This window comes from Chrysochloris asiatica, unplaced genomic scaffold (genome assembly GCF_000296735.1).
Source record: "Chrysochloris asiatica unplaced genomic scaffold, ChrAsi1.0 scaffold00029, whole genome shotgun sequence".
NCBI lineage: Eukaryota > Metazoa > Chordata > Mammalia > Afrosoricida > Chrysochloridae > Chrysochloris > Chrysochloris asiatica.
The window spans coordinates 3,028,549-3,053,691 of record NW_006408547.1 but is presented as its reverse complement, the minus strand read 5'-3'; the positions used below and the strand labels follow the sequence as shown (position 1 = coordinate 3,053,691).

At 37.5% G+C, this 25,143-nt stretch overlaps 1 protein-coding gene across 2 annotated transcripts in view; it reads right to left on the bottom strand.

The window, feature by feature from the left end:
- ITGBL1 (integrin, beta-like 1 (with EGF-like repeat domains)) overlaps positions 1–25,143 on the bottom strand; it is a 502,759-nt gene that overhangs the window by 244,114 nt on the left and 233,502 nt on the right. For both annotated transcript variants that reach the window (XM_006846667.1, XM_006846668.1), the window contains 3 exons: positions 15,918–16,040; positions 12,304–12,444; positions 4,872–5,012 (listed from right to left, as the gene is read on the bottom strand). In XM_006846667.1, the coding sequence (XP_006846730.1) occupies positions 4,872–5,012; positions 12,304–12,444; positions 15,918–16,040 (405 nt within the window). The remainder of the gene's footprint in view (positions 1–4,871; positions 5,013–12,303; positions 12,445–15,917; positions 16,041–25,143) is intronic.

The following is a 25,143-nucleotide window of genomic DNA, read 5'->3' as shown; positions in this document are numbered from 1 at the left end:
AAAGGACTCATTTCAGAACCAGGAAGTAAATGGTGTGGAGCAACTTTCAGAACTGAAGGGACAACTCAACAGCAGGTCAATGCACCTTGGGACAACTGGCCATGGCTCAGTCATTTGAGCCACATTTGAATTTTGTTATAGTATTATCTTTGAGATAATATATGTGAGTAGATTTATATTTGTATGTTTCTGCGTGTGCTTAAATCTTGTTTGTGTAAGGAGTGCACTGCAGTGAATTACTGAATTATACATTCAGGATGAATACACACATGAACATAACATGTGGATACTGAAAATTAAAATGGAATGAAAGAAGCAATTTTCTTTATTTGGAGGTACTGTCCATGTGTCTGTACTGATGACATGTTGTTTGGTTGTTAAGTGTCATCGAGTTGGTTCTGATCCATAGAGACCCAATATAGGGTTTCTGAGGAGCAGCTGGTGGATTTGAACCACATACCTTGCAGTTCAAACTGCTTTTACAGTCTGACACATTAGCCCACAGTGCCATACCAGGACTCCTCCTATGATATAGTAGGCACAAAATATTTGCTTTAGAATGAATTTTGAATATATGGATGGGTGGATGCAGTGAGCATGAATTAATAAAGTGAAAACGTCAATGAAAAGAGGCAAGTTAAATTTGTCCACCAGGAAATTTCCCTTGGATTTAAATAAGAACAACTCTTTCAGCATGGTAAGAATTGGAGCTAAAAATAAAACTACTTCATATGAGCTTTATAGCATTCCAGCCTCGCATAAATGATTGGAGAATATTGATATATTTGGGTTATTTCTGTCTCATACGACAAAGGGATTAACATACTAAGTAATCAAACATATGGCACCCTTCCCACAGTGCAACTTAGACTAGCAATTAGGACAAGTGTAAAGACTAGTAACTTACTAAACATACAAGATGAAGTTCTACAGATTTAGCAAGCATGGAGAAGCACCAAAGAGGCAGACATAATAATGTTGACAGAGGCTCACCAAAGTCAGCTTTATAAGAATTCTGAGCATCCAAAGAACAGTTCTCCCTTACCAAAATAAAGTGAGATGGAATATTTTTATTTGCATCACACCATGAGCATTTGGGCTAAATGAGTTTTTAGATGACACTTCTTAATAGTGTGAACTTTGTCAATTTTCTTAATTTCTCTGTTTTCTCAGAACTTGTTAATGCATAAATAATAGTGTCTCCCACCTGAGTTAGCATGAAATTATAATGGAATGGGGTATATAAAAGAACTTGATCTAACTTAGTAGAGTATACCTTAATTTAATGTGAGTTTCTACTTTCCTAAATTTCTCAGTGTGAATGTGAGAGGCAAGGTTTGGAGGGCTGTCCACATTCAATTTACTTTAATCAATGATTGGTGGTGGTTATGCACCGTGGAGTGGGTTCTGACTCACAGCAACCCAATACAGGGTTCCTGAGGCTGTAAATCTTTATAGGAGCAGAAAGCCTCATCTTTCTCCCACAGAACAGCTAGTAGTTTCGAACTGCTGACCTTGAGGTTAGCAGTCTGATTTGCAACCACTACGCTACCAGAGTTCTTTGTAAACTGCTATTATTATACCAGTTTCTCATTGCTCAAACCATACTCTATTACCCTGATGCTTTCCCCCATTTTTACTGGTACTGCTGTGGCGCTGTAGGGTAATGCACTGGACCACAAAGTTGGCTGTAACTTCAAACCCACCAGCTGTTCCTCAGCAAGTCTATACAGGGTCTTTATGAATTGGAACTGACTTAACTGCAATTAGCAATGACAAAAATTGTTCTATACCCACAGCATAGACACCACATAAGAAAGGACTAAATATTTTCTCCCAAACTCCTCCCATGATCAAACCCACCCAGCACTTACCCGAAACTGTCCAATCTCAATGAACTGACTTTCTGTGAAAACTTCTAGGATAGTTGTTAAGTGCTGGGCTTCCCTGTAGGTGCATGGATATTATCCTATCACAGACAGCATTGTACCTCATGACTGATCTGGATATGTTCTTTTTGACAATGAATGCAACACCATTCCTCTTCAATTTGTCGTTTCTGGCATAGTAAACCATTTGGTCGCCAGAGTCAAAAAGGCCAATACCAGTCCATTTCAGCTCACTAATGCCTAAGATAACGATGTTTATGTATTCCATTTCATTTTTGACAACTTTCAATTTTCCCAGATTCATACTTTGTACATTCCATGTTCCGATTTTCAATGGATATTTACAGCTGTTTCTCGTCATTTTGAGTTGTGCCCCATCAGCAAATGAAGGTCCCGCGGGCTTTTCTCCCATGGGCTTTACTCCATTCGTGTCATCACGGTCAACTCTACTTTGAGGAGTCAGCTCTTCCCCAGTCGCATTTTGAGTGCCTTCCAACCTGAGTGGCTTATTTTCCAGCACTATATCTGACAGTGTTTTTCTGCTATTCATAACGTTTTCAGTGACTCAATTTCGGAAGTAGTTCATCACTCCTTCCTTCCTAGTCTGTCTTTGTCTGGATGCTCACCTGAAACCTGTTCACCATGGGTGACCCTGCAGGTATTTAAAATACTGGTGGCATAGCTTTCAGAATCACAGCAACTCACAAGCCACCACAGTATGACAAACTGACAGATGAGTGGTGCTATGAGAAATGTATAGCACTGACCAATTACATATTTTACTTATTTTGTATCTTGTGTCTCCTGTACATCAAGGATATAAATTCCATGAAGGCATGAATGTTGTGTGTTTTCACTGCCATGACCCCATTTCCCTAGTTTCTTAACTACATATATAAACAGATATCCGAATACAAAAAATTTTCATACCATAGTATACTAATGTTTTATGTTTATGTGGCATCTTTCTTTCCTCAACAGTAAATTTCTTGAGGCCAGAAGCTATGTTTTTGGACAAATTTATGCCTTGGATTTTCACATAGTGCCTCTTGCATAGTTCTCAATACATTTTAGTGTATTAAATTGCATTTTAAACTTACATTTATTCAGTAAAATAATAACCTTTAAATATATTCAGATTGATAAACTTTGTTAATGCTTTGATTCTACATCTTTATTTTGGGATCTTGAGCAAGTTACATAACTTCCTTGAGTTAGTATGCCCAAGAGTAAAATTAGAGAAAATATTTTTCTTACTTGAAAAATTTTTATGAATAATAAATGCAACAATTTAGAAAGTGTTTAGCACAGAGTCTGCCATATAGAACTCATTGATATATGTTTTTTTTTTTTATCATTGTGATGATTATGAAGAATACTCAAAAATATATTGAATAACAGCAGAATCAGTACAAGCTTACCTCAAGAAAATAATGTTCACAAAATGTTTAGGAAATCCTCCTAAGTATAAGGACTAATCAGAGAAGAAACCCCTTCTAGAATGTGACGTTTCAGCAGCTCATGCTTTCAAAGACGCCTGGTGCTCTAGGATCAGCACTGGACTGGGAACCACTAGTCAGCAGTTCAAACCAAGCAGCTGTTCCTTGAAAACACTATATAGGATTGTCATGAGTCACAACAGACTGGATGGCCCTTAACATAACATAACCCTTGGCACAGTCAGGGAAGACTTTGAAGCCACACAGACATAATGAAATCAGGCAGTTCTTTGATCTCCTTTTGCTGGAAAATTTTAGAGGACCAGTGGAGTTTCTTGTCTATCCACATGCCAATCAAGCAGTCAGACATAAACAGGAGATATGTCTATGACATGTGGACTGTCAAATATATCCAGATTAAAAATCCAGAACTCCGTTTCAACTAAATGATACTTTTTTAGGTAAATATGGCTGCTTCCCTCTAATTCTCTGTCCTCCTTCCCACTTTGAGTTATTAGAAATTTTGACCAGATAGATTCATTCATTTGCATTTAGATTGTGAGTTCTATACATTCCAGATCATGTCTATCTCTTTCACTGTTGGGTTCAGTATTCCAGATATAGTTCAGAGTCTGGCCAATAGTATTGCCTCCATAAATAGCTATGGCATATGTTATTTAATCCACTAAGTGATAATTCGTTTCAGATTCAATTTTTAGGACACTTTTAGTATTATCAAGTACTACTATTGTTGACCCCATCCAGTCTGCTCCCAATTTATGAGGATCCCATTTACAAAGGACTGCTATAATTCAGAGCTTTCATTGGCTGCTTTTTCAGAAATAGGTTGCCATTTTGATTTAGTAGCTCAACTAAAACATGTTTATCGTCATAGCAACACATAAATATCCAGTGAGAGGTGGGTAGTAACTGTGTTTGAAGTTCATTGGCTCAGAGCTGAACCCAGGTGTCCTACATAGAAGGTAAGCCTTCTCCAAGTGAACCATCACTCCCAGAGAAGTGCAGTATTCCAAATCCCACAACATGGTAATATGCGTGACAGAAGGGTAACATAGTAATATCCCTGTCAGATTGGTAGCTATCCTGTCCACGATCAAGTCTGCTAGTTTTGTATCCTCAAAATAGAGCAATAGGGACCTAGAACTCAGGAATAGCTATTTCTCCTCTGTGAAAAATGAAATAATGGTTGGAGAATTGGTGTACTTTCCTATGTAATCTGCCTAATGCATGAATTCTATGACGGATTGCTAAATTACTAGTAAGAGCAAAGCAAATAGCTAATGCTTCACAATGCAGATTTACTTTATCCTACAGTTAGCGTTAGGCTGCTAACTGCAAGGTCTCTGGTTCAAACCCACCAGCAGTTCCTTTGCAATATTACAGAGGATCACTATGAGTTGGAAATGACTCGACCACACTTAACAACAACAGCAGCACACTTTCTGTGAGAATCAGCATGAAAATCTTGCAAATAGAAGATTGCAGTAGTCTTATTTAAAATTAGGATTAGGGTCATATTTACCTGAACAGAAGTCATCAGAGTATCTGTCATACACAGCTCTACAGTCTCTTTCATCACATTCACAGGTATCTCCATGAATATCTCCCCAGTCTCCAGTAGGATCAACATCGTGGCAAGAGCATTCTCCACACACACAAGTCCCTAGGTGGGAAAAAGTAGTTTACATGAGTCTCGTTAAGAAAAACCTCATAGAAGAAAACAAATTAAATATTGTCTTGGTTTCTTCTGTTGCATACTTTGTTTCTGGAAAATATACATATTCAAATAAAAAACATTCTATAAAGGAAAACTACCATCTAAAGTTGATGGCAGAGATTTGTGAATGAATAAACAGTTGTTATTATCTATGTCTTTAATTATGTGAAGCTGTGAGATGTGTCAATTAATATAAGACACAATCTTTGCCTAGAAAAAAGCTCACAATCTATTTGAGGAAAACAAAGCCAGTGAAGGAAAATAGCAAAACAATTTTTAAGAAGTACTCTGGTAGCGTAGTGGTTACGAATTGGGCTGCGAACCTCATGGTCAGCAGTTCTAAACTACCAGCTATTCCGTGGGAGAAAGATGAGGCTTTCTGCTCCCGTAAAGATTTACAGCCTTGGAAACCCTGTACAGGGTCGCTATGAGTCGGAACCAACTCCACGGCACATAACAACCACAACAATAACTATTTGTAAAGTAGGGTATATACAATGGTTTGGGGAAAGGAAGCTAAATGTGGGCTAGAGTATTAAGGGGCAGACTGTAGGGATATGCAGAGAGATGTGAAACTATTCTAGGACAGGGTAGAACTACAATGAAAATCAAAAAAGCAAGAATAACAAGGTTGGAGAGGGAGAGGCATGGGGGATCCTGAGGAGTCCTTTATTGGAACAGAAGATTAAGGAAGATTACAAGTAAAGTCTGCTAGATCAGATGAGTCCACATTACAGAAGGTTTTGGAAAACAGGCTGAGAGAGATAATCTTGATCAATTGGAGATGTGATTAGACAAAAGACCAGTTATAAATCATTTTTGCCCTGTGTGGATTATGAATAATTATCTTTAAGAGAACAAATTAATTATTTAGTGAAAAATATAAAGTTAAATCTCTTTCTCACATCTTATGCCAAAATAAATTTCAGTTAGATAAAGATTCAAATGCATAAAATAAATCTATAAAATAAAAGAGATATGTCTTTTTTCCATTCAAAACAAACATGTAGAATTACTAAAGGAAGATAAGTCAATTTAATTATGTAAATATTTAAATGTATGCTTGGGAGGAGAATGTCATAAACAAACAAATAATTCATATGTATTTAAAAGACAAAGAGCCAAAAGAGGAGTAGATAAAAGCTAAACACCACCAATAGGAAATTTTGTAGAGGAACAATGATGGCAAACAACCAAGAAAACTTGGACCACTGAACCAATGAGGCCAGTATGAGTGAGGAGTAGGGGAGAATCATGAAGACACAATAATGAGTTGGGATGATAGATGGAGAGAGGTGAAGAGAATGCTAGCATCCAGAATGTGTGAGGGTGGGAGGAATGGAGATTCTCCGGCACTGTTAGTAGGAGATAAACTGGTACACCTGGCAATTTCACAATCTGGACTTTAAAAAAATCGATTTATCAATTGTCACACAAGCCACTTCAACAAATTAATTCAAATGAAAGAAAAAGCCCACATATATACATGTTCAGAAATTTTAACGTGGGGGAATTTATGTCACCAAAACTTTAAAAGAAATCTAATTATTGATCAATAAGGAATTATTACAGTAATGGTATATGTATGATATGAACTTTTTTGCTTTCTGAACAAGGAAAGATACTCAAATTATATTATTAAATGGAAATAAAATTACTAACCACTATGTATGCTATGATATAAATTCTGTATGAATAAAGAAAAACATGTGTCTGCCCAGGCAAATTTAAAAAAGAAAAAAAAAAATAGACTGAAAATTCATGTACAAAATATAATCGGTCTGGAAATTAACATTAAAAGCCATTGACTTTTTAAATATACCTTATTTTGTAATCTGGACTCAAAAATAGACATTATTGCTTTCATAATAGTATCAAAAAGGGGGAGGGGGGAATGTTACAGTCATGTTTTGATGAAATTTTAAAGCATGTGTGGAATGGGTCCAATGTGAATCTGAGAATGAATCATATGGTCAACAGAGGAAATTCATCATCAAGTAGATCTTTCCAACACTGAATACGGGCTAGAAAATGAAGGCAAGGTATACATATGGACTCTTGTATTTAAGGAAGCAATGACAGGGAAGAGGAGTCCTTGAAAAGACACGTGGTATACCTTGCGGGGGAGGAAAAATATCAATTTGAAGCTCTTCCCTGACCAGACTTCATGTAGTCCTCAATCTCACTAGCTATAAGCATCATCAGGAAATCAGCAAAGGTATGCATCATGGCTGTAGCCTTACTAATTCAATCTGTGTAACTATATGCTGAGCAAGTAATCCAAGAAGCTGGAATATATGAAGAAGAATGTGGCATTAGTATTAAAGGAAGATATACTAACCTGCAATATGTATATGACACAACTTTGCATGCTGGAAGTGAAGAGGACTTGAAATACTTACTGATGAAGATCTAACACTATATTCTTCAGTATGGACTGCATTTCAATGTAAAGAAAACAAAGATCCTCACAACTGGACCAATAAATAAGATCATGATAAACAGAGTCCTGGTGTGGCAGGTCAGTTTAGACCACAAGGTGGGAGGTTCAAAACCACCAGCCATTCTTAAAAAATCTTGTACAAGGTTGCCATGAGTCAGAACTGACTAGACAGAACTTAACAACAACAAATAAAGAAAAGATTAAAGTTGTCATATACTTCATTTTGCTTGAATCCACAGTCAATGCTCATGAAAAATCCATCAAGAAAACAAATGAATCAATCACAAAATTGCAAATGCTGTTGTAGAGACCACTATTGTAAAAGCTCAAGAAAAGGTTTTAATGCTAAACACAACATTCTTTAATGGTGAATAAGCACTGGACTCTGAATCATAAGGGTGGTAGTTCAAACCCACTAGCCACTCCTTGGAAATTCCATCCAGGGTCTTTTTGAGTTGGAATCAACTCGATGGCACTTAGCAATAACAACAAGCAATAATAGTAGGAAAGGGAGAGTAATTCATTGACAAGAGGTTAGACGCATGTTAACCTGGGTGATGAGGGCAATGTACAAGAAGAGGGAGGTTAGCAGACAAATGATGACAGGTGAAGACACAGGGAGGTACATAAGGGGTAAAGAACATAAACATAAATGGTGTTGTACATACAACATTGGAACGACAGTGTTTTGTTGGTTGATACATGGACAGATACAAAGGCTGAACGGTTATGGAAGGGAGAGTGGGAGTACACCCACTGATATATACAAGAGTTGGAAAGAGAACATTTGTACGTGGGTATTTACCTTTACTGCAAATTCACCAATAAATGTGGTGGAGCATAAAGGGGCAAAATAATGAAAATTTCTTAGACATTATCAAATATCTTCAGGCAATGAGTTAGTGGGCCCAGGGGATCAGGATCTTAACCTCAGGGAGAACCAATTGGAATAACATAGTCCACAAAGACAATGTTCTACATCCTGCTTTGGTGACTAATGTCTGGAATCTTGAAGGCTTATGAGCAGCCATCTGAGGTATAATTAATGGTCTCTCCATGTGCAGAAGAAAGAAGAATGATGAGAATGGAAGGTGCTTGGAATGAATGGACGAACAGAATATGTGAACATGAGTTTCCATGAGTCTGAAACTAGAGAAACTAGATGGTGCCTGAAAACTACCATTACCAACTGCTATGAAAGGGATCACCTTAAAAGGTCCTAGATACAGTGGGGCAAAATGTGGAACAAAACTCAAATGACTAGGCTTACTGGTCAGAAAGAGACTGGAGAAACCTGACACTGTATCCCCTTGACCACTCTTCAGGTTTGGAAAGGAATTCACCATCATGGCCTATTTTTCAGCCAAGCTGTAGATAGGTAGATAGGAGTGTCAACCCTAGTACAGTATGCTACACAAATCATTCCACATCCAAAGCGCAGCATTTACCTAAGGATAAAGTTGACAAGGGGAGTGGAATGGAAGTAGGAAACAAAGGGAGAAGTGGGCCAACAGTTGTGGCGTGCAGTGGACTGCAGTCATTAAGATGAAGCAAAGTACTTGACTTTGTCGAATGCAAAACTGATGATCTTTTCTATAAACCTTCACTCAATTAACAATAAAACGTTTTTTAAAAAAGTAAAAGGAAATTTGCATTAGGTAAGCCTGATGCAAGAGCAAGGATGTGACTTTGAGGACTAAGGTGCAACCGGCTTAAGGCATGGTCATTTCAATGGCCTCAGATGAAAGACTGGAGACGGATTGATGCATTTGAATTATGGTGTTAAGGAAGAATATTGAAAGCACCACAGACTTTCTGTCTTGGAAGAAGTCCAGTTAGAATGCTCCTTAGAGGCCAGGAAGGTGAGACTTCATCTCTTGTACTTTGGACATGTTATCAGACAAATGCATCCTTGGAGAAGGACATCATACTTGCTAAAGTAGAGGGTCAGTGAAAAAGAAGACCCTCAACAAGACGGACTGACACAATAAGAGCAGTAAGAGGCTGAAGCATAGCAACACTGTGATGATGGCACTGATCAGGCAGTGTTTTGTTCTGTTGTGTATAAGGACACTAAGAATCAGAACCAACTCAACTGGCACTCAACAACAGTAAACCAGGAACCTCAGTTAGACATGCTGCTTCCCACCTACCTTGGCCAGACCTCCAGCAACCAAGAAAGGGCAGGGGGCAAGAAACTACACTGCTATGGCTGCTGGTGTCGTTAAGTGCCATTCAAGTCATTTCTTACTCATAGCGACCCAAGGAGCTTACGTATAGTGGTTCCAAGGAGCTGTTGATGTGTTTGAATCCCCAACTTTTTGGTTAGCAGGTCAATGTTGATCCTGTAGCCCACATTAGTGTTGGTTATGTGCTGTGGAGTCGGTTCTGATGCAAAGCGACCCTCTACAGGGTTTCCGAGACTGTAAATCTTTACGGGAACAGAAAGCCATATCTTTCTCCCGCAGAACAGCTGGTAGTTTCAACTGCTGACCTTGTGGTTCACAGCCTGATACATAACCACTATACTACCAGAGCTCCCTTGTAGCACACATTAGGACTCCAGATTACTGATAGTTAGGAAGTAAATCATGTGTTTTTCTGAAGGGTGTTAACTCTCTCTCTCTCTCTCTCAAAGCCTGCATCTCTTTGCTACAGAACCAACCCACTTTTCTCTTTCTCTTTTCAATAGCATCTAAATGATTATCTTATACAATAATACAGTGCAAACTTCATATACTGACATCATAATGGCTACTTTGTTCACGTTAAATAAAAAGAGAATATGTAGAAAGTGTGTCCTTTGTAGTTCAGAGCATTAATCCACAGCGCCACACCAGGACGCTGACCTTATATAGTATGTTAAATTAAAATGAAGTGTTATAACATACAGTTAGATCTTTTCTGCATAAATTAAAGAAGTCTTCCTTTTTTCTTTTTCCCAAGTTGAGGCCTTTTGCTTTCCCTTCTATTGAGTCATAAATGTGGCAGAGTTTACTCTTATGTTGTTCTTAAGTGCCGTCGAGTCAGTTCCGACTTATAACAACTCTTTATAGGGTTTCCAAGGAGCAGCTGCTGAGCTTGAACTGATGACCTTGCAATTCATATCAACCTTGCAGTCTAGTACATTACCCCACAGTGCCACACCAGTTAACATAAGTAAATTAACATAGGCTAATTAAAACAAATAATAAGTTAATTTGAAAAATAAAAAGAACCGTATGGGAGTCCTTTCTACCTGAATATTTTTATAGATACAAAATGGTTCTAAAATTTAAAAGTTTATTTAAATATGAAAAAAGGTTAAAAAAAGGATAATCAAAATTTGCTATGAACTTTCTGAAGTTCCTTGTATATCCCCACTTGGACTGTTAACCACAAGGTCAGCAACTCAAACCCACCACCCACTTCTCAGAAACCCTATACAGAGTCGCTGTGAGTTGGAACCGACTCAACACATAACAAAAAGTGTTTAGGACAAAAGACTATATTTTCCTTATCTTTCCTCTAACCCTAATAACCCCTTAGAAATTGCTTATTAATTAAATAAGGAATTGTATTTTCAATGAAATAAACAAAACAAATGAACAGCTTGTGTGTTAAGACTCTCCATGGTGCTGTCAGATAGGCATTAGACCACAAAGTGGGCAGTTCAAAGCCACCAACCACTCCCTGGAAACCCATACAGAGGGCCACTATGAGTCACAACTGACTTGACAGCACTCAGCAAAAACAACAACAATATGCATGTTGTTATGCTATGTTTAGTGTTATCAAGTTGGTTCTGACCCATAGCTACCCTGTATAGATAGGGTTTCTGAGGAGCAGCTGGTGAGTCTGAACCACTGATTATGTTGTTAAAACATCTGTACAGTGCAGAGCATTAATCCACAGTGCCACACGACTCCCATGCATATTATCTATTAAAATGTGTTATTCATTGATGTTGTTGGCTATGTGGCTGAATCAATTCTGACTCATTTCCAGCAACCTAGATTTTTACAATTTTATAGAAGGGTATATATCCACTTACATATGCCATCAGGTAGGCAAAGGAATAACCAGCATATAGAAAGGAACATTGATAACTTTTTTCAGGAAATTTTTGTTAACATGTATGAAGCCGTGTTACTTGATATAAACAGTGAACTTGCTTTAAATCATACTGAGTGATGCTACTGTATTTTTTAAACTCATGTCTTAGGTCAGTCTAAATTTCATGGGGCTTTGTTTCGCCTTTTTGGGGAATGAAAATATTGAATTTGATCCATACTTTTTGTTTAATTATGTTCGATATCATATTTTTATCATTGCATTTAGCAGTTAAATGAGTTTACATCAATTCTATGCTTCAGCCACGCCTTCAACTTACCCATAATTAAGACAAGAAAGTTTTCTGAATGCTCTCTGGATAATTAGATGCTCATTCTGTACACGGTTCTGTTAGTCAAGAGACATTTACCAGAAGGATCTACATGAATTGCCTTTTAGCTGCACTGTGTTATTTCTGGATGGCTGCCAAAGAAATTACAGTCCCTATGTTAACTATTTGTTCAGTGAGGCTAAAAGAAGGACAGCAACTTTCTTATCTTTGTGCCTCTTTATCAATAACAAAGCAAGAAAGAGAAGGCTGCATAGTAAATGTTGATTTATATCAAAGTAAATGACTTTCAAAGATGACTTCCTCTCACAGGAAAGGAAACGCAGTGCCAGAGAGAAAAGGAATGTTAACAATTAAGAGCTTTGTTTTCACCCCAATTACGTAGTAACATGTATGATGTATGCAGGACACACCTCGGTTGCTGCAGATTTTGCCATCTGGAGATGTGCATCTTCGCTTGCTCTCCCAGGGGGTGATGTCGCACTGGAATTCGCATTTATCTCCATGCCAACCAGCCTCACAGTAACAGTTTCCACAGTAACACTTTCCATGGCCTTTACCCAAAATGAAATTTATACAGAGAGAGAAAAATAAAAGCAACTTTTAAAGGCAGAATTCACTTTCTACTGTTATTTTTTTTGAACAATTTTACGCTTTGAAATAACATAACTTCCACATTTCTTGCTTAAAAGAATAAAAGCATCTAGTTTGCCCTCAAACACCACAGTGGTGAATACACTAACCTAATCATACAACAAAGTATCCTTTAACTTATCCTAGCCAGATAATCAGAGTATTTACAAACATATGACATGAAATCGGTGGCATGTCAAATGTGTGCCGCAAACTCAAACGTAAGTAAGCATTCATTCTAAGAATGTTTCTTGACTAAGTCAGTAAAAACATTTCATTCAAAATCAACTATTAATAAAACAATGCTGCATGTTTACTTGGGTACAGAATATTAATGACCAAATCAATTTTTAAACCAAAGGAAATATTTCATAATTTCACTCAACTGTGTCCCACAAGCTGTTGTCTTCTGCTACATGGAAAACAGATTTTCAGCAAATGAATGTTTACTACTCATTTGTGGTTAAGTGCAGTTGAGTCAATTTTGACTCATACCAACCCTGTATAGGCTTTACAAGGAGGGGATAGTAAGTTTGAACTACCGACTTTGCAGTTCAAACAACTTTTCAGTCCAGTGCTTATCCTACAGTGCCATACCAGTACTTCATTGTGATAAAATATAATGGCCCCTTGATTTCACAATCAAACTTCCATCCGAATTATTCTTGTTAAGTGCCCTCACCTTGGTTTTGACTCATAGCAACCCTGTATAGGGTTTCCAAGGAGTGGTTTGTGTGTTTGAACCGTCGACCTAGCAGTTCAAACTGACTTGTGGTCCTGTGCTTTTTCCAACACCACTCCTAATTGTTAATGGGATGCAAATAATGGGTTACATTTTCCTAGTCATTTGTGCCCATATACCATCACACCCTTTTGACTCCTCCTTCTATATAACCTATTAGTGGTTACGAATCGGGCTGCAAACCTCGGGGACAGCAGTTCAAACCTACCAGCTGTTCCGCAGTAGAAAGATGAGGCTTTTTGTCAAGATTTACAGCCTCAGAAACCCTGTACAGGATCACTGTGAGTCGGAACCGACTCCACAGCACAAAACAACCACACCAACATGTTCTTTTATGTCTGGATCCAAGTGATTCATAAAACTTGATATTGCTTCTAGAATCTATGTCTAGCAACCCTAGTATATATCCCCCCAAATATAACAATTGTATTTGACTCAAGGTTCAATTATTCTCCTTTCCCTTGTTTATAGCTATACCATGCAGGTATGGATGTATATATATCCATGTGTGTGTGTGTGTGTGTGTGTGTGTGTGTGTAAGTAAAACTAAGGTCATCTTGGCTTATGCATCTTTACCTATTCTTTGTGTTTTACAGGAGTCTATGGCTAAAGTTTTTGCTCTTCCCCTCTCTTCAATATACCTGGTTTCCTGTCTAAATAATCATAATATCCACAAAAAATCTTTCCTTATCTTTTGTAGACAATGACCATTTCTACAACAAGATTCAATGTTTAATAAATTCACTTAAGTAATTTAATCAACAACAAAAATATTATCATTTCTATATATTATCGGTTGATGTAACTTGCCATCAAGTCAGTTACAACTCATAGTGACCCCATCATGTGTGCAGAATAGAATGGCTTCTCAGGGTTTTCAAGACCATTTTAAAGCAGATCACCACGCCTGTTTTCCAAAGGTACTAGTGGAGTGCTTACCTGTTTATACTCTCCAGGGACTCCTAGACATGACTTACAAAGGTAAAAATAACCCTACATGCACTGACAACAAAATCACATGCCAGTGCTATACTATGGTTGGTTGGTTAGTTGGTTGGTTGGTTATGTGCACTCACAGTGACCCTGTGTAAGGTTTCTGAGGTTGTAAATCTTTATGGGAGCATAAAACCTCATCTTTCTCCTACAGAACAGCTGATAGTTTCAAACTGCTGACCTTGACATTAGTAGCCCTATTTGTAACCCACTACAATACCAGGGCTCCTTATACTTACAAGTAGATGTGGACAATTAAGACATATAGTCACATGACTTAATTCAAAATATTGTAACAGACATCTGGATAACTGAAATGAAATATACAATCTAGGGCAATCCACATTCCACAATAAACACCATTCTTTGCTTAGGGTAAATAAAGAAAACCCCTCTCTGTATTGCTTCATTGATGGACTACAAAAGAATCTCCCAATAGAGTTATTTCATGTTAATAACCAGTGCAAGGATGTACAATCCTAGACAATGTCATCCTCAGAAGATGCTCACTGGAGTGTTGGTACTCGCTGGGAGAATTTGCACCATTAAATTGCTTAAGCCATTAACAAATGGAAATAACAAGTGGAAAGATCTAGAGCTAAACATTTCTTGTTATGTTGTTCAAGTTAAATGTTTATAGACTTAACTTTGTTTGTATGCATCAGAATATATTTTCTGAAAAGCATTTCCATTCCTTCTTTTGACCTATAATAATTGTACAGTTGATCCTTAAACAATACAGGGCTTAGGGTGTCAACCGTGTGCACATAACTACTAATAGATTACTGTTGACCAGAGCCTTACTGACAAACAATTGATTTTGTTGTTATATTATTATGTACTGTAGCCTTACATTAAAATAAGCTAGAGAAAACAAAATGCTATTAAGAAAATCTAAAGAGAAATTCATTTTACAGTGCTGCTCTGTCCTCACTGATACCAGGAGTTTATAGCATCTGCTTACAAACAAATCACCTTCACATTGGTAGGCTGAGGGGGAGGGAAAAGAGAAGGGGTTGTCTTGCTATCTCAGGGGTGTTAAAGGCAGAAGACATAGACAAGATGTAAAGGGAGGAAGAACAGTGTCTTGCTATCTCACGGGGTGATAGAGGCAGGAGAGGCGGATAAGATGGAAGAGGAGGAAGAAGCAGGTACACTTGGTCTAACTATGAAAAAATACATAATTTCTGTCTGACTTCTATGCTTTTTATTTCTCTAAAAAATGTGTCTATATGTTTGTTGTTGTTATGTGCCGTGGAGTCGGTTCTGATTTATAGTGACCCTGTACAGGGTTCCCGAGGCTGTAAATCTTTACAGGAGCAGAAAGCCTCATCTTTCTCCCACAGAACAGATGGTAGTTTTGAACTGCTGCCCTTGGAGTTCACAGGCCAATTCGTAACCACTATGCTACCACAGCTCCTTGTGATACAAATCCTAATATTTGCTCTCCTATGAGACCAATCTGGTTTTGCATTTAAAAAGTACCAATAGCCTATGAATGTCCTACTCTAACTCTTATATGGAGTATTTTAAATATACATAGATGCAGATTAAATGACTATTCTCAGTGCAGAATTTTATGTACAGATAATAATAGTACATTGGAAAAGGTGAAAAAATGGGTGCTTTTATAAATTTATGAATAGTTAATATACATACCTCCACATATTTCTTCTGTTTCATCGTCTATACATTCTCTGTCATCACACTCACAAAATTTACCATAAACAAGTCCATTTCCATCAAAATTATCACATTTACATCTGCCACAGTGACACGTACCTAAAACCATTAAAACAAAAAAAAGAATGTTGGTTGATTATATGTATCTAAACTGAAGTATATTTTTAATCTCATCCTTTTCAAAACGGTTGTTGTTGTTTAGTGCCATTGAGTCAGTTCTGACCCATAGCAACCCTGTATAAGGTTTCTGAGGAGAAGCTGGTGGGCTTGAACCACCAACCTTGCAGTTCAAATGGCTTTACTGTCTCGTGCATTAACCCACAGCACCACACCAGGACTCCTTTCAAGATGGTAGACAATTCAAATAAATTAATTTAATGTTCCAATTATATATTTTTGTTGGTATGATAAAATAGGGAAAAAGTATTTCTTAGGATTATTGCAGTAAAATAATGACATTTTTATAGCACAACTGCTTTTATAAGTGACCTATAACAACTTCATGAATGCAAATACGGCCTCATAAGCACAGAGCTACTTTATATATACCTAGTCAATCAGTGCAGGATGGAATAGCTTCTGATTACACCTGGGGTCTGAGCTGAACAAAAACAAAAAAAGTCAAATTTTTGTGTAATGAAGTGTACTGGCTTATCTTCCTCAACAATATTTGTTAGATACTTTACACGCTATTTGAACATAATGTTTATATAATAACCATTTGTGGGATTCACTTATTAGCATATGCATAAATAAAAATGTAGATGCCCTGTGAGAATTTCACAATCCAAGTGTAAACCTGAGACACATGTTCTTAACGAAATTGGGACAAGAGAAAGAGTTTTCTTAGACCTAATATCCTGGGACCATAGCACAACCCCAGGACAACTGAAAGTGCTAGAGAAGCTCTGAGTCATCTGGCCTCCCACGCACCACATTCCTAGCCAAGTCTGAGGGTTTGATTGCATTTCCCAAGAGTGAGTTCACTGACAGTAAAATAGTATTCAAACAATGTCCACTTGAGGGACTTCTTTTTTTAATACTTATTTTTCAATTTTTAATAAATGATCACATCAAACAACATATATTAATTGAGGCTTTACCATTCATCAAGCACCATGGTGTACTCTTGAAATCCATTAGGAAATAAAGTCATCCATAATCCAGTCCACAGAGTTTTAAATGAGTAAAAACCAACGTGCTCAAACAAATGGAGAACTGCAAAATACTGCAGAAGCATATTGCAAGGGGATTTAATTGAGACTTGGAGGTCAATACACTCCCAAAGGAAGCTGCTTTTAAGCTAAGAACTGAGAGTCAAGTTAAAAAATAAAAATAAAGCTAGGTAAAGTAAGATGAAGAAGAGGTTTATTCCAGCAAGGGGCAACAGCACAAGACTATGTGATAAAACAGGAAATAAGAAGAAAATATATGTAACAGGACTTGACTACAGAAAATAATGTGGAAGATAGCATGAAATGAAGTTGCATAAGTGAATGAGGAGTTCTGGTGTGGTGCTATAGGATAAGCACTGGATTGCTAACTGCAAGGCCAACAGTTCAAACACACCAGCAACTCCTGAGAAACACTTTCCATGGTGACTGAGTCAGAACCAACGTGAAGGTACTTAACCACAACAACAACAAGATTAATGAAAGAGACTCATGGAAATCTTAAAGGTTGTTTCAAAGATTTCAAACTTTAACTGCAAAATAATGAGAAGACAGAGCTTTTAGCAAGAGGGTCATGATCAGATGTGAGTTTTTTTTTGTTTTTTGTTTTTGTTGTTGTTGTTTTTTTAAAAAGACTACTTTGGTTGCCATACAGAGAATGAACTGCACTAAAGTAAAAGTGGATATGGGGAATGAATTAAATGTGTGTGATCACCACCTGCTCCTCGGGAACCCTGTACAGGATCACTAGGAGTCACAATCGACTTGACAACACCATTTGTCTTCCGGTAAGAAGACAGAGGCTGAATCAGGGTAGCAGTACTAGGTGGTGGGTGTTGTCAGGTGCCAGCTAACTTATGCAAAACTGAAGGAAAAACTTCTTGGTCCTGAATTGAATCAGCCTCACAATTGGTATGTCTGAGCCCACTGTCTCAATCCATCTCCTTGGAGGTCTCCCCGGTTTTGCGGACCCTCCACTTTACCAAACCTGATGACCTTTGCCAAGGACTGATTGCTACTGACAACATGTCCACTGTATGACAGACAAAGTCTCCCCCTCATTGCTTCTAAGGAGCTCTGTGGCTGTACTTCTTCCAAGACACCTTGATTGCATGTTTGATCAATTTCAGGCTGAAAAATTTGGTAGAATTCTTAAATTTCATTATAATTGACTTTAGTTTTTAGTACTTGAATTTGAATAATAGTGGTATTAACTGGTCTTCCTTGTTGTTGTTGCTAACTGTTGTCAAATCATTTCTGACTCATAGTGACCCTGTATAGGGTTTCTGAGAAGTTACTGGTTGAGCTTGAATCACTTATCTTGTAGTTCAAACCAACTTTGAATTCTAGCACATTAACCCACAGTGCTCTAGTCTTCCTTGTAAATATAAGTATATTGTACTTTTTATTTTTCACTATGAATGTGATACCATTCCTCTTCAATATGTCATTCCTGGCATAATAAAAAATATTAACAGTCTAATTAAAAATGTCCAATATCTGTCCATTTCAGCTCACTAATGCCTGGGATACCCAAATTCAATGTGTTCCACTTCATTTTTGATGACTTCCTATTTTCCTACTTTCCTACTTCATACATTCCATGTTCTGATTATTAGTAGATGTTTGTAGGTATTTCTTCTCATTTTGAGTTGTGCCCCATCAGCAAATGAAGGACCCAAAAGCTTTGCTTCATGCATGTCACTAAGGTCAATTCTACTTTGAGAAGGCAGCTCTCCACCAAGCATATTATGAGCACCTTCCAATCTGAAGGACTCGGCTTTCAGCACTATACCAGACAATGTTCCAATGCTGTTTATAAGATTTTCAGTGGCTAACTATTCAGAACTGGAAAGCCTCTCTTTCTTCCTTGTCTGTCAGAGTCTTGAAGTTCCACTGAAACTTGTCCACTATGGGTATCCCTCCTGGTACTTACAATACCAGTAGGATACCTTAAAGCAGCACAGAAACACATAAACCATCACAGTACAACATTCTAACATGTGACTGGTGGTTGAAATTACTACTGTTGTTGTTGTTTTTTGTTGTTAGGTGCCAGTGAGTGGTACCAACTCATAACGACCTAATGCAGAGCAAAACAAAGCACTGCTCAGATCCTGGGCTAACCTCACTATTATTGCCATGCTTGAGTCCATTGATGCTGCCACTTGGCCAATCCATCTTGCTGTGGGTCTTCCTCTTTTTGTCTGACCCTCCACCCTACCAAACATGATCTCCTTCTCCAGAGATGGGTCCCTCCTGACAATATGTCCAAAGTATGAGAGAAAAAGTTTGGCCATCCTGCCCTCCAAGGAACACTCTGACTGCACTTCTTCCAACACAGATCTTTTGGTTCTTTTGGCAGCCCAAAAGATGGCACTTTCATTATTCTCCTCCAACACCATAATTCAAAAGCATCAATTCTTCTACGGTCTTCCTTATTCACTGCCCAGCTTTTGCATGCATATAAGGTAATTGAAAATGTCATGGCTTTCGTCAGGCATACCTTAGTCCTCAAGCTGACATCTTTGCTCTTCAACACTTTAAAAAGGTCTTGTGGAGCAGATTTGGCTAATGCAATACGCCACTTGATTTCTGGACTGCTGCATCCATGAGTATTGAGAGCTGATCCAAGAAGAATGAAGTCCTTGACAACTTCAATCTTTTCTCTGTTGATAAAAATGTTGTTTATTGGTCCAGTGGTGAGGATTTTTGTTTTCTTTACATTGAGATGCAATCCATACCAGAGGCTGTGCTATTTGATCTTCATCAATAAAAATTTTAAGTCTTCTTCACTTTCAGCAAACAAGGTTGTATGGCAGGTTGTTAATGAATCTTCCTCGAATTCTGATGCCATGTTTTTCTTCATAGAACCCAGCTTCTCGGATTATTTGTTTAGCATACAGGTTGAATAAGTATGGTGAAAGACCTCTCGCAAGTGTGTAAGAGCAAAGATGTCAGAATGAGGATTAAGATGGGCCTGACCCAAGCCACTGTATTTTCAATCACCTCATATGCATGTGAAAGTTGGACAATGAGTAAGGAAGACTGTAGAAGAATTGATGGATTTGAGCTATGGTGTTGGAGTAGAATATTGAAAATGCCATGGACTACTAGAAGAACAAACAAATCTGTGTTGGAAAAAGTACAACTAGCATGTTTTCTTACAAGCCAGGATGATGAGACCTCCTCTCTTAGTTCAGGCATGTTACTAGAGGGACCAGTCACTGGGGAAGGACATCATGCTTAGTAAAGTGGAGGGTCAGTGAAAAAGAGGAAGACCCCCAGCAAGATGGATTGGGATAGTGGCAGCAGTAATGTAACTACAAATGTTAGGATGGCACAGAGCTGGGCAGGGTTTTGCTGTTTTGCACAGAGTTGCTACAATTCAGAACCAACTGGATGGCATACAACAACTCTGATTTCTTATCTGCATACAATAATATCCATTTCTAGATCTGCTGTGAGGATCAAGTGACAAGTATATCACTTTGCCTAAAAATTCTCATGTGTCAAGTATATAATAGGTCATCAGAAAAGTGGGTGTGCTTTTTCTTTCCGTAAGGTACAGAATATATTAATCATATTTCACAGTATTTTCTCAAGACTCACCTTCTGTGAGCTATGGCATCATTTTCATATTCTCGGTTTGGTTCGGTTACCTAGGCCACTTGTAATTTGCAATTAACTTCTATGAGTTTCTTTTTCAAAGTCACATAAAAATAGTAATTTTGCAGAATTTGTGCTTGTTATTTGAGAATACTCTTAAGAATTGGCTTTTTATAAAATTTCATGTTAAAATGAAATTTAAATTATTCAAATTTTTGTGCTTTTCCCCTTGAAACTCTTAATTTGTAAAAGTTTGTTTGAAATCCAGTGTCAAAATTGCTTCATTTCATTTTTTTCTCTATTAGCTCTTTATCCTCTTCACATTTATCCATTCTTTCTTTCAACCATGCACATATTTTTGATGAAATACTGGGTGCTGTACCAAGCCAAACAACTGTCCTCTAGTAGATTCCAACTAATGGCGACCCTATATAGGGTTCCCATAAATCTTTATGGGCGCAGAAAGTCTTATCTTTTCCCAGCTGACTGGCCAACGGTTTTGAACTGTCCACCTTGTGGTCAGCACTCCAGTGCTTACCCTAAAGCACTACCAGGGCTCCTTACTGATTTGATGTTGTTAAGTGCTGAGGAGTTGGTTCTGCCCTATATTGGGTTTCTGAGGATGTAAACCTCTTTGGGAGCAGAAAGTGTCATCTTTTTCTCCTAGAACACTAGTGGGCTCAAACTGCGGACTTTGTAGTTTGATATCCAGTGCTCATCCTATAAGGCCGCTATGCTCCTGGGGCTCCTTACTAAGTTCTATGAAAAAAAAAAAGAATTTAACCAAACCCACTGCCATTTAGCTGATTCTGACTCACAGGAAACTTATCTAGGGTTTCTAAGCTGAAATTATTATGTGAGCAGATAGCCTCATCTTTCTCCTAGGGTTAGCAGTCCAGAGTTCATCTTACAGCACTACTTCGTGACATAGGAAAAAATTATAAACTAAAGAAAATGAAGGGAATTCTGGATAAGGAAGAAAGAGATTATTGAATATATATATGTGTGTGTGTGTGTAATATATTATTGAATTACTGAATATATATGTGTGTGTGTAATATATATTCAAATATATATTCACAATACTATTGCTATATCTATCCATCCATTCAGACCACAAAGGCATTTTGATGATAGGTTTGTGACCAAATCTATATAGAAATTATAAATCTCAGTCTAGCTCATGGAACAGGAAAGGCATAAAAGAGTAAAAGCTGAGATTTAATCCTATCCTATGGATAAGATCCCAACACACAGAGACAGGGAAAGTCTTGTGAAGCCAAAGACAGAGCCTGGACAGTCAGGAGAGAGAGGCAGTATGAGTCAGTATGGACTCAGGAGTCTGACACTTCTGCCTGGGTTTCCATATGTCTTATCTGGGAGGCTCACTTGTGAATTCTCCTTGATAAGTGAAACAGGAAGTCTCTGAGCTTCTGATAAACTTCCCACCATCAGCTCACCCCCATTCACACATCTGATCCATTCCTCACTCTTGGTTGCAGTTCATTCAGGCTCTAGGATTGGTTGTCAGCTTTACTCTAGTTTGTGTGTTTTTTTAGCCTTGACTTTTCAAACTGCCAAGTATAGCTGTCTCTCTCCCCAGGATTCCTTCCCTGACGTGAACACCATCCTACACCCTATACAATGGGAACTGAACCTCACCTCATCCTGCATGCTGTGCCTTGCCTTTCTGGGTCCCCTGCAGTGTTGGCTTCGGTCTCTGCCTCTATCTCATCTGGCCTGCAGCCTTACTCCCACCCAGACCCATTTATCTCCACGTCTTCTTCTATTTCCTTCTAGTCCAAGCTCCTTCTACTCCAGGCTACATTGGTGGTTTTTTTTTTAATCAGTGCAGTGGGGAATTAGAGTGACAGTCATGACAAATGTTATTTTTTGGAAGCAGTCTTGAATTAGGTTGGTATCAAAAGAAATTAAAAGGAAAACAGGTGTGAAAGATTGTCAGAATAAAATTAAATGATTTAGATATTGGGAAGGTAGTAAAAGAACAAGAAACATTAAATGTGAAACTGAGTATTAATTTATTCTTTGACTTAGCAATCTCACTTTTAGGAATTTACCCTGAATATACTACTCTAATAATATGAAAATGCCTATGTACCAGGTAATTCATTGCATCATCAGTAATTTCAACATATTAGAAATTGCCTGTACATCTAAGCATAGGAGATTGACTGAATCAACACTGCTCTAGCCTTACAATTGAACACTACACTTCTGAAAAAAAGCAGAATGATTCTTTTTATGAACAAGTTGAGTACAGTTCAAGAGCTATTGTTGAATACTGAAAACAAAGTCCAGAAGAGTATCTGCACCATGCTGTTGTAGAAAAAAATGTAAAAATAGTAACATATACCAGTATTATCTAGTTTACCAAACATACCACAGACAGGTAAAGCAGAAACCAATAAGAAAGATTACCTACAAGGTGAGAGGGTAACACAATGAAAAACAGCAATACTCTGATGATACTACTTTTGTGTAGTTTTGTCTTTTGGGAACATGTTAATGTTCTATATGTTATAAAATAAAATGAAACCAATGAGAATGAGAGGAAAAGAGAAACTCTAACACTAAGGGCAATCTTAAGCACATAAGCTCAATGGCATTTTGTGTGAACACTAAACAACACTAAAGATGGTGGGAGTCATAGGCAGAAATCCAAGTAAATTATGAACACAGCATTTGACTATAAATATTATATTTTACGGATTCCTAGACTATGCCCTATTTGTTTATAGTCCATTTTTCTTTTAAAAATTACATGGATTTGTTTTGCAAATCAATTCCTCTCTGTCTATTCGGTCTTCCATCCTTCCATCCATTGATCTATCCAAAAACAGATTAAGAAACAAAGCAAAATTACAGTTATATTACTAAAGTAAGTTTGAAAAGAATACATTTTCCAGATGAAAGAAGGTGTGTGTTTTCTTTGGTCTGGTGGACCTTATATCCTACCAGAACGGAAACACTGAAGAACTAGAGAATTGAGGAGGAAATATGTGGCTATGGGAAGTGATCTAACTGCTAGTATTATTTGATAGGATTACTGGCTAATTTACTTACATCTCTTTGGATACAGCTCTGATTTCTGTTAGCAAAGTCCCTTACTGAGGTTAACCTCCATGGAGCAATTTGTTGCAATCAAAGGTTCTGTGGTAAGGTCCAAGCACTGATTGCAGAAGGGCCCTATCATTAATGCAAGTTTCAGGAGGAAATATCTTCACTCATGTAGTCACATTCTCATCTTTCCCATTTGAAGCAATGGCTTACAATCCAGACTCTATACTAGAATCACCTGAAGGGCTTTAAAAATCCACTGAATTACAAGCCTTGTCCAAAAGCAATGGGATTGGGTCTTTGGTGGGTGAGGGCAACTGGGTTGACATTTGATTAATTTCTTCTTGGAATTTGCATGTTCAACCAGAATTAAGAAAAACTATGAGCCTCCTTGTGCTCAAATGTTAAAAAGGAATTTAACTATTTTAATCCTGGTTCTATAGGGTAAGCAAGGTTGGCAGGTCAAACACACAAGCAGGTACTCAGTAACCATTTGTAGGGTTGTTGTGAGTCTGAACCGACTCTATGGCACTTAACAACAAATTATCACTGAAAATGAAACTGATGTTGTTTTGTTTTATATGGTTTTAATAATCAATCTTAGTAGCTTTTCTGTAAATTCCAAAGAAACATTTTAAGTAACTTCTATGAAATATGAAAATAGTTTGGCCAAACAGAAAATCAATTTATTACTATACTCTTCAATGAGTTCCACGTTGAGTGAGTCTGAAACTTCTATCAAACTAAAGAGGCTTTGGTTCTATTTGATGCTAAGGTATTAATGCAAAGATCTTTGATCTGTAACAGAAAATAATTAAGTCAGTTTCTAGAAATCCTTTCTGAAAGATTCACTTCAACATTCACCTTTATGTTTTACAATTGACAAAATGGTGTAGGGTGTTGTTTTCAGTGAAAATTAAGAGTCAAGGAGGCATTAGGAAGAGTTGAAGAGTATAAATTTGTCAGTCTCAGCAAAATGACATTTTCCCAATTGATTTGTCTGAATTTCATTTCTAAAAAAATATATTCAAAAGCAGCCTCAATCAGATGTTCAGCATTTTCCAAGCCAACACATTTCCATTAAAAAGCAGAATCTGAATATTTAACTAAAGAATTTTCATATAAAGAAGGAATTATCTTTTTTCAAAAGTTTCTTTTGTGTTGTAAAGCATATGCATAGGAAAGCATACACCAAGTCAACAGTCTCTACTTGTACCACTTAGTTATAATGATTGCACTGTGCCACCATTCTCTCCCTCCTCTTCTTATCCAATTGTTCGAATTGACCCTTTTGAAATCCTATGGAGATAGTTCTTACAATGGTATAAGGCTTGAGGCAGACC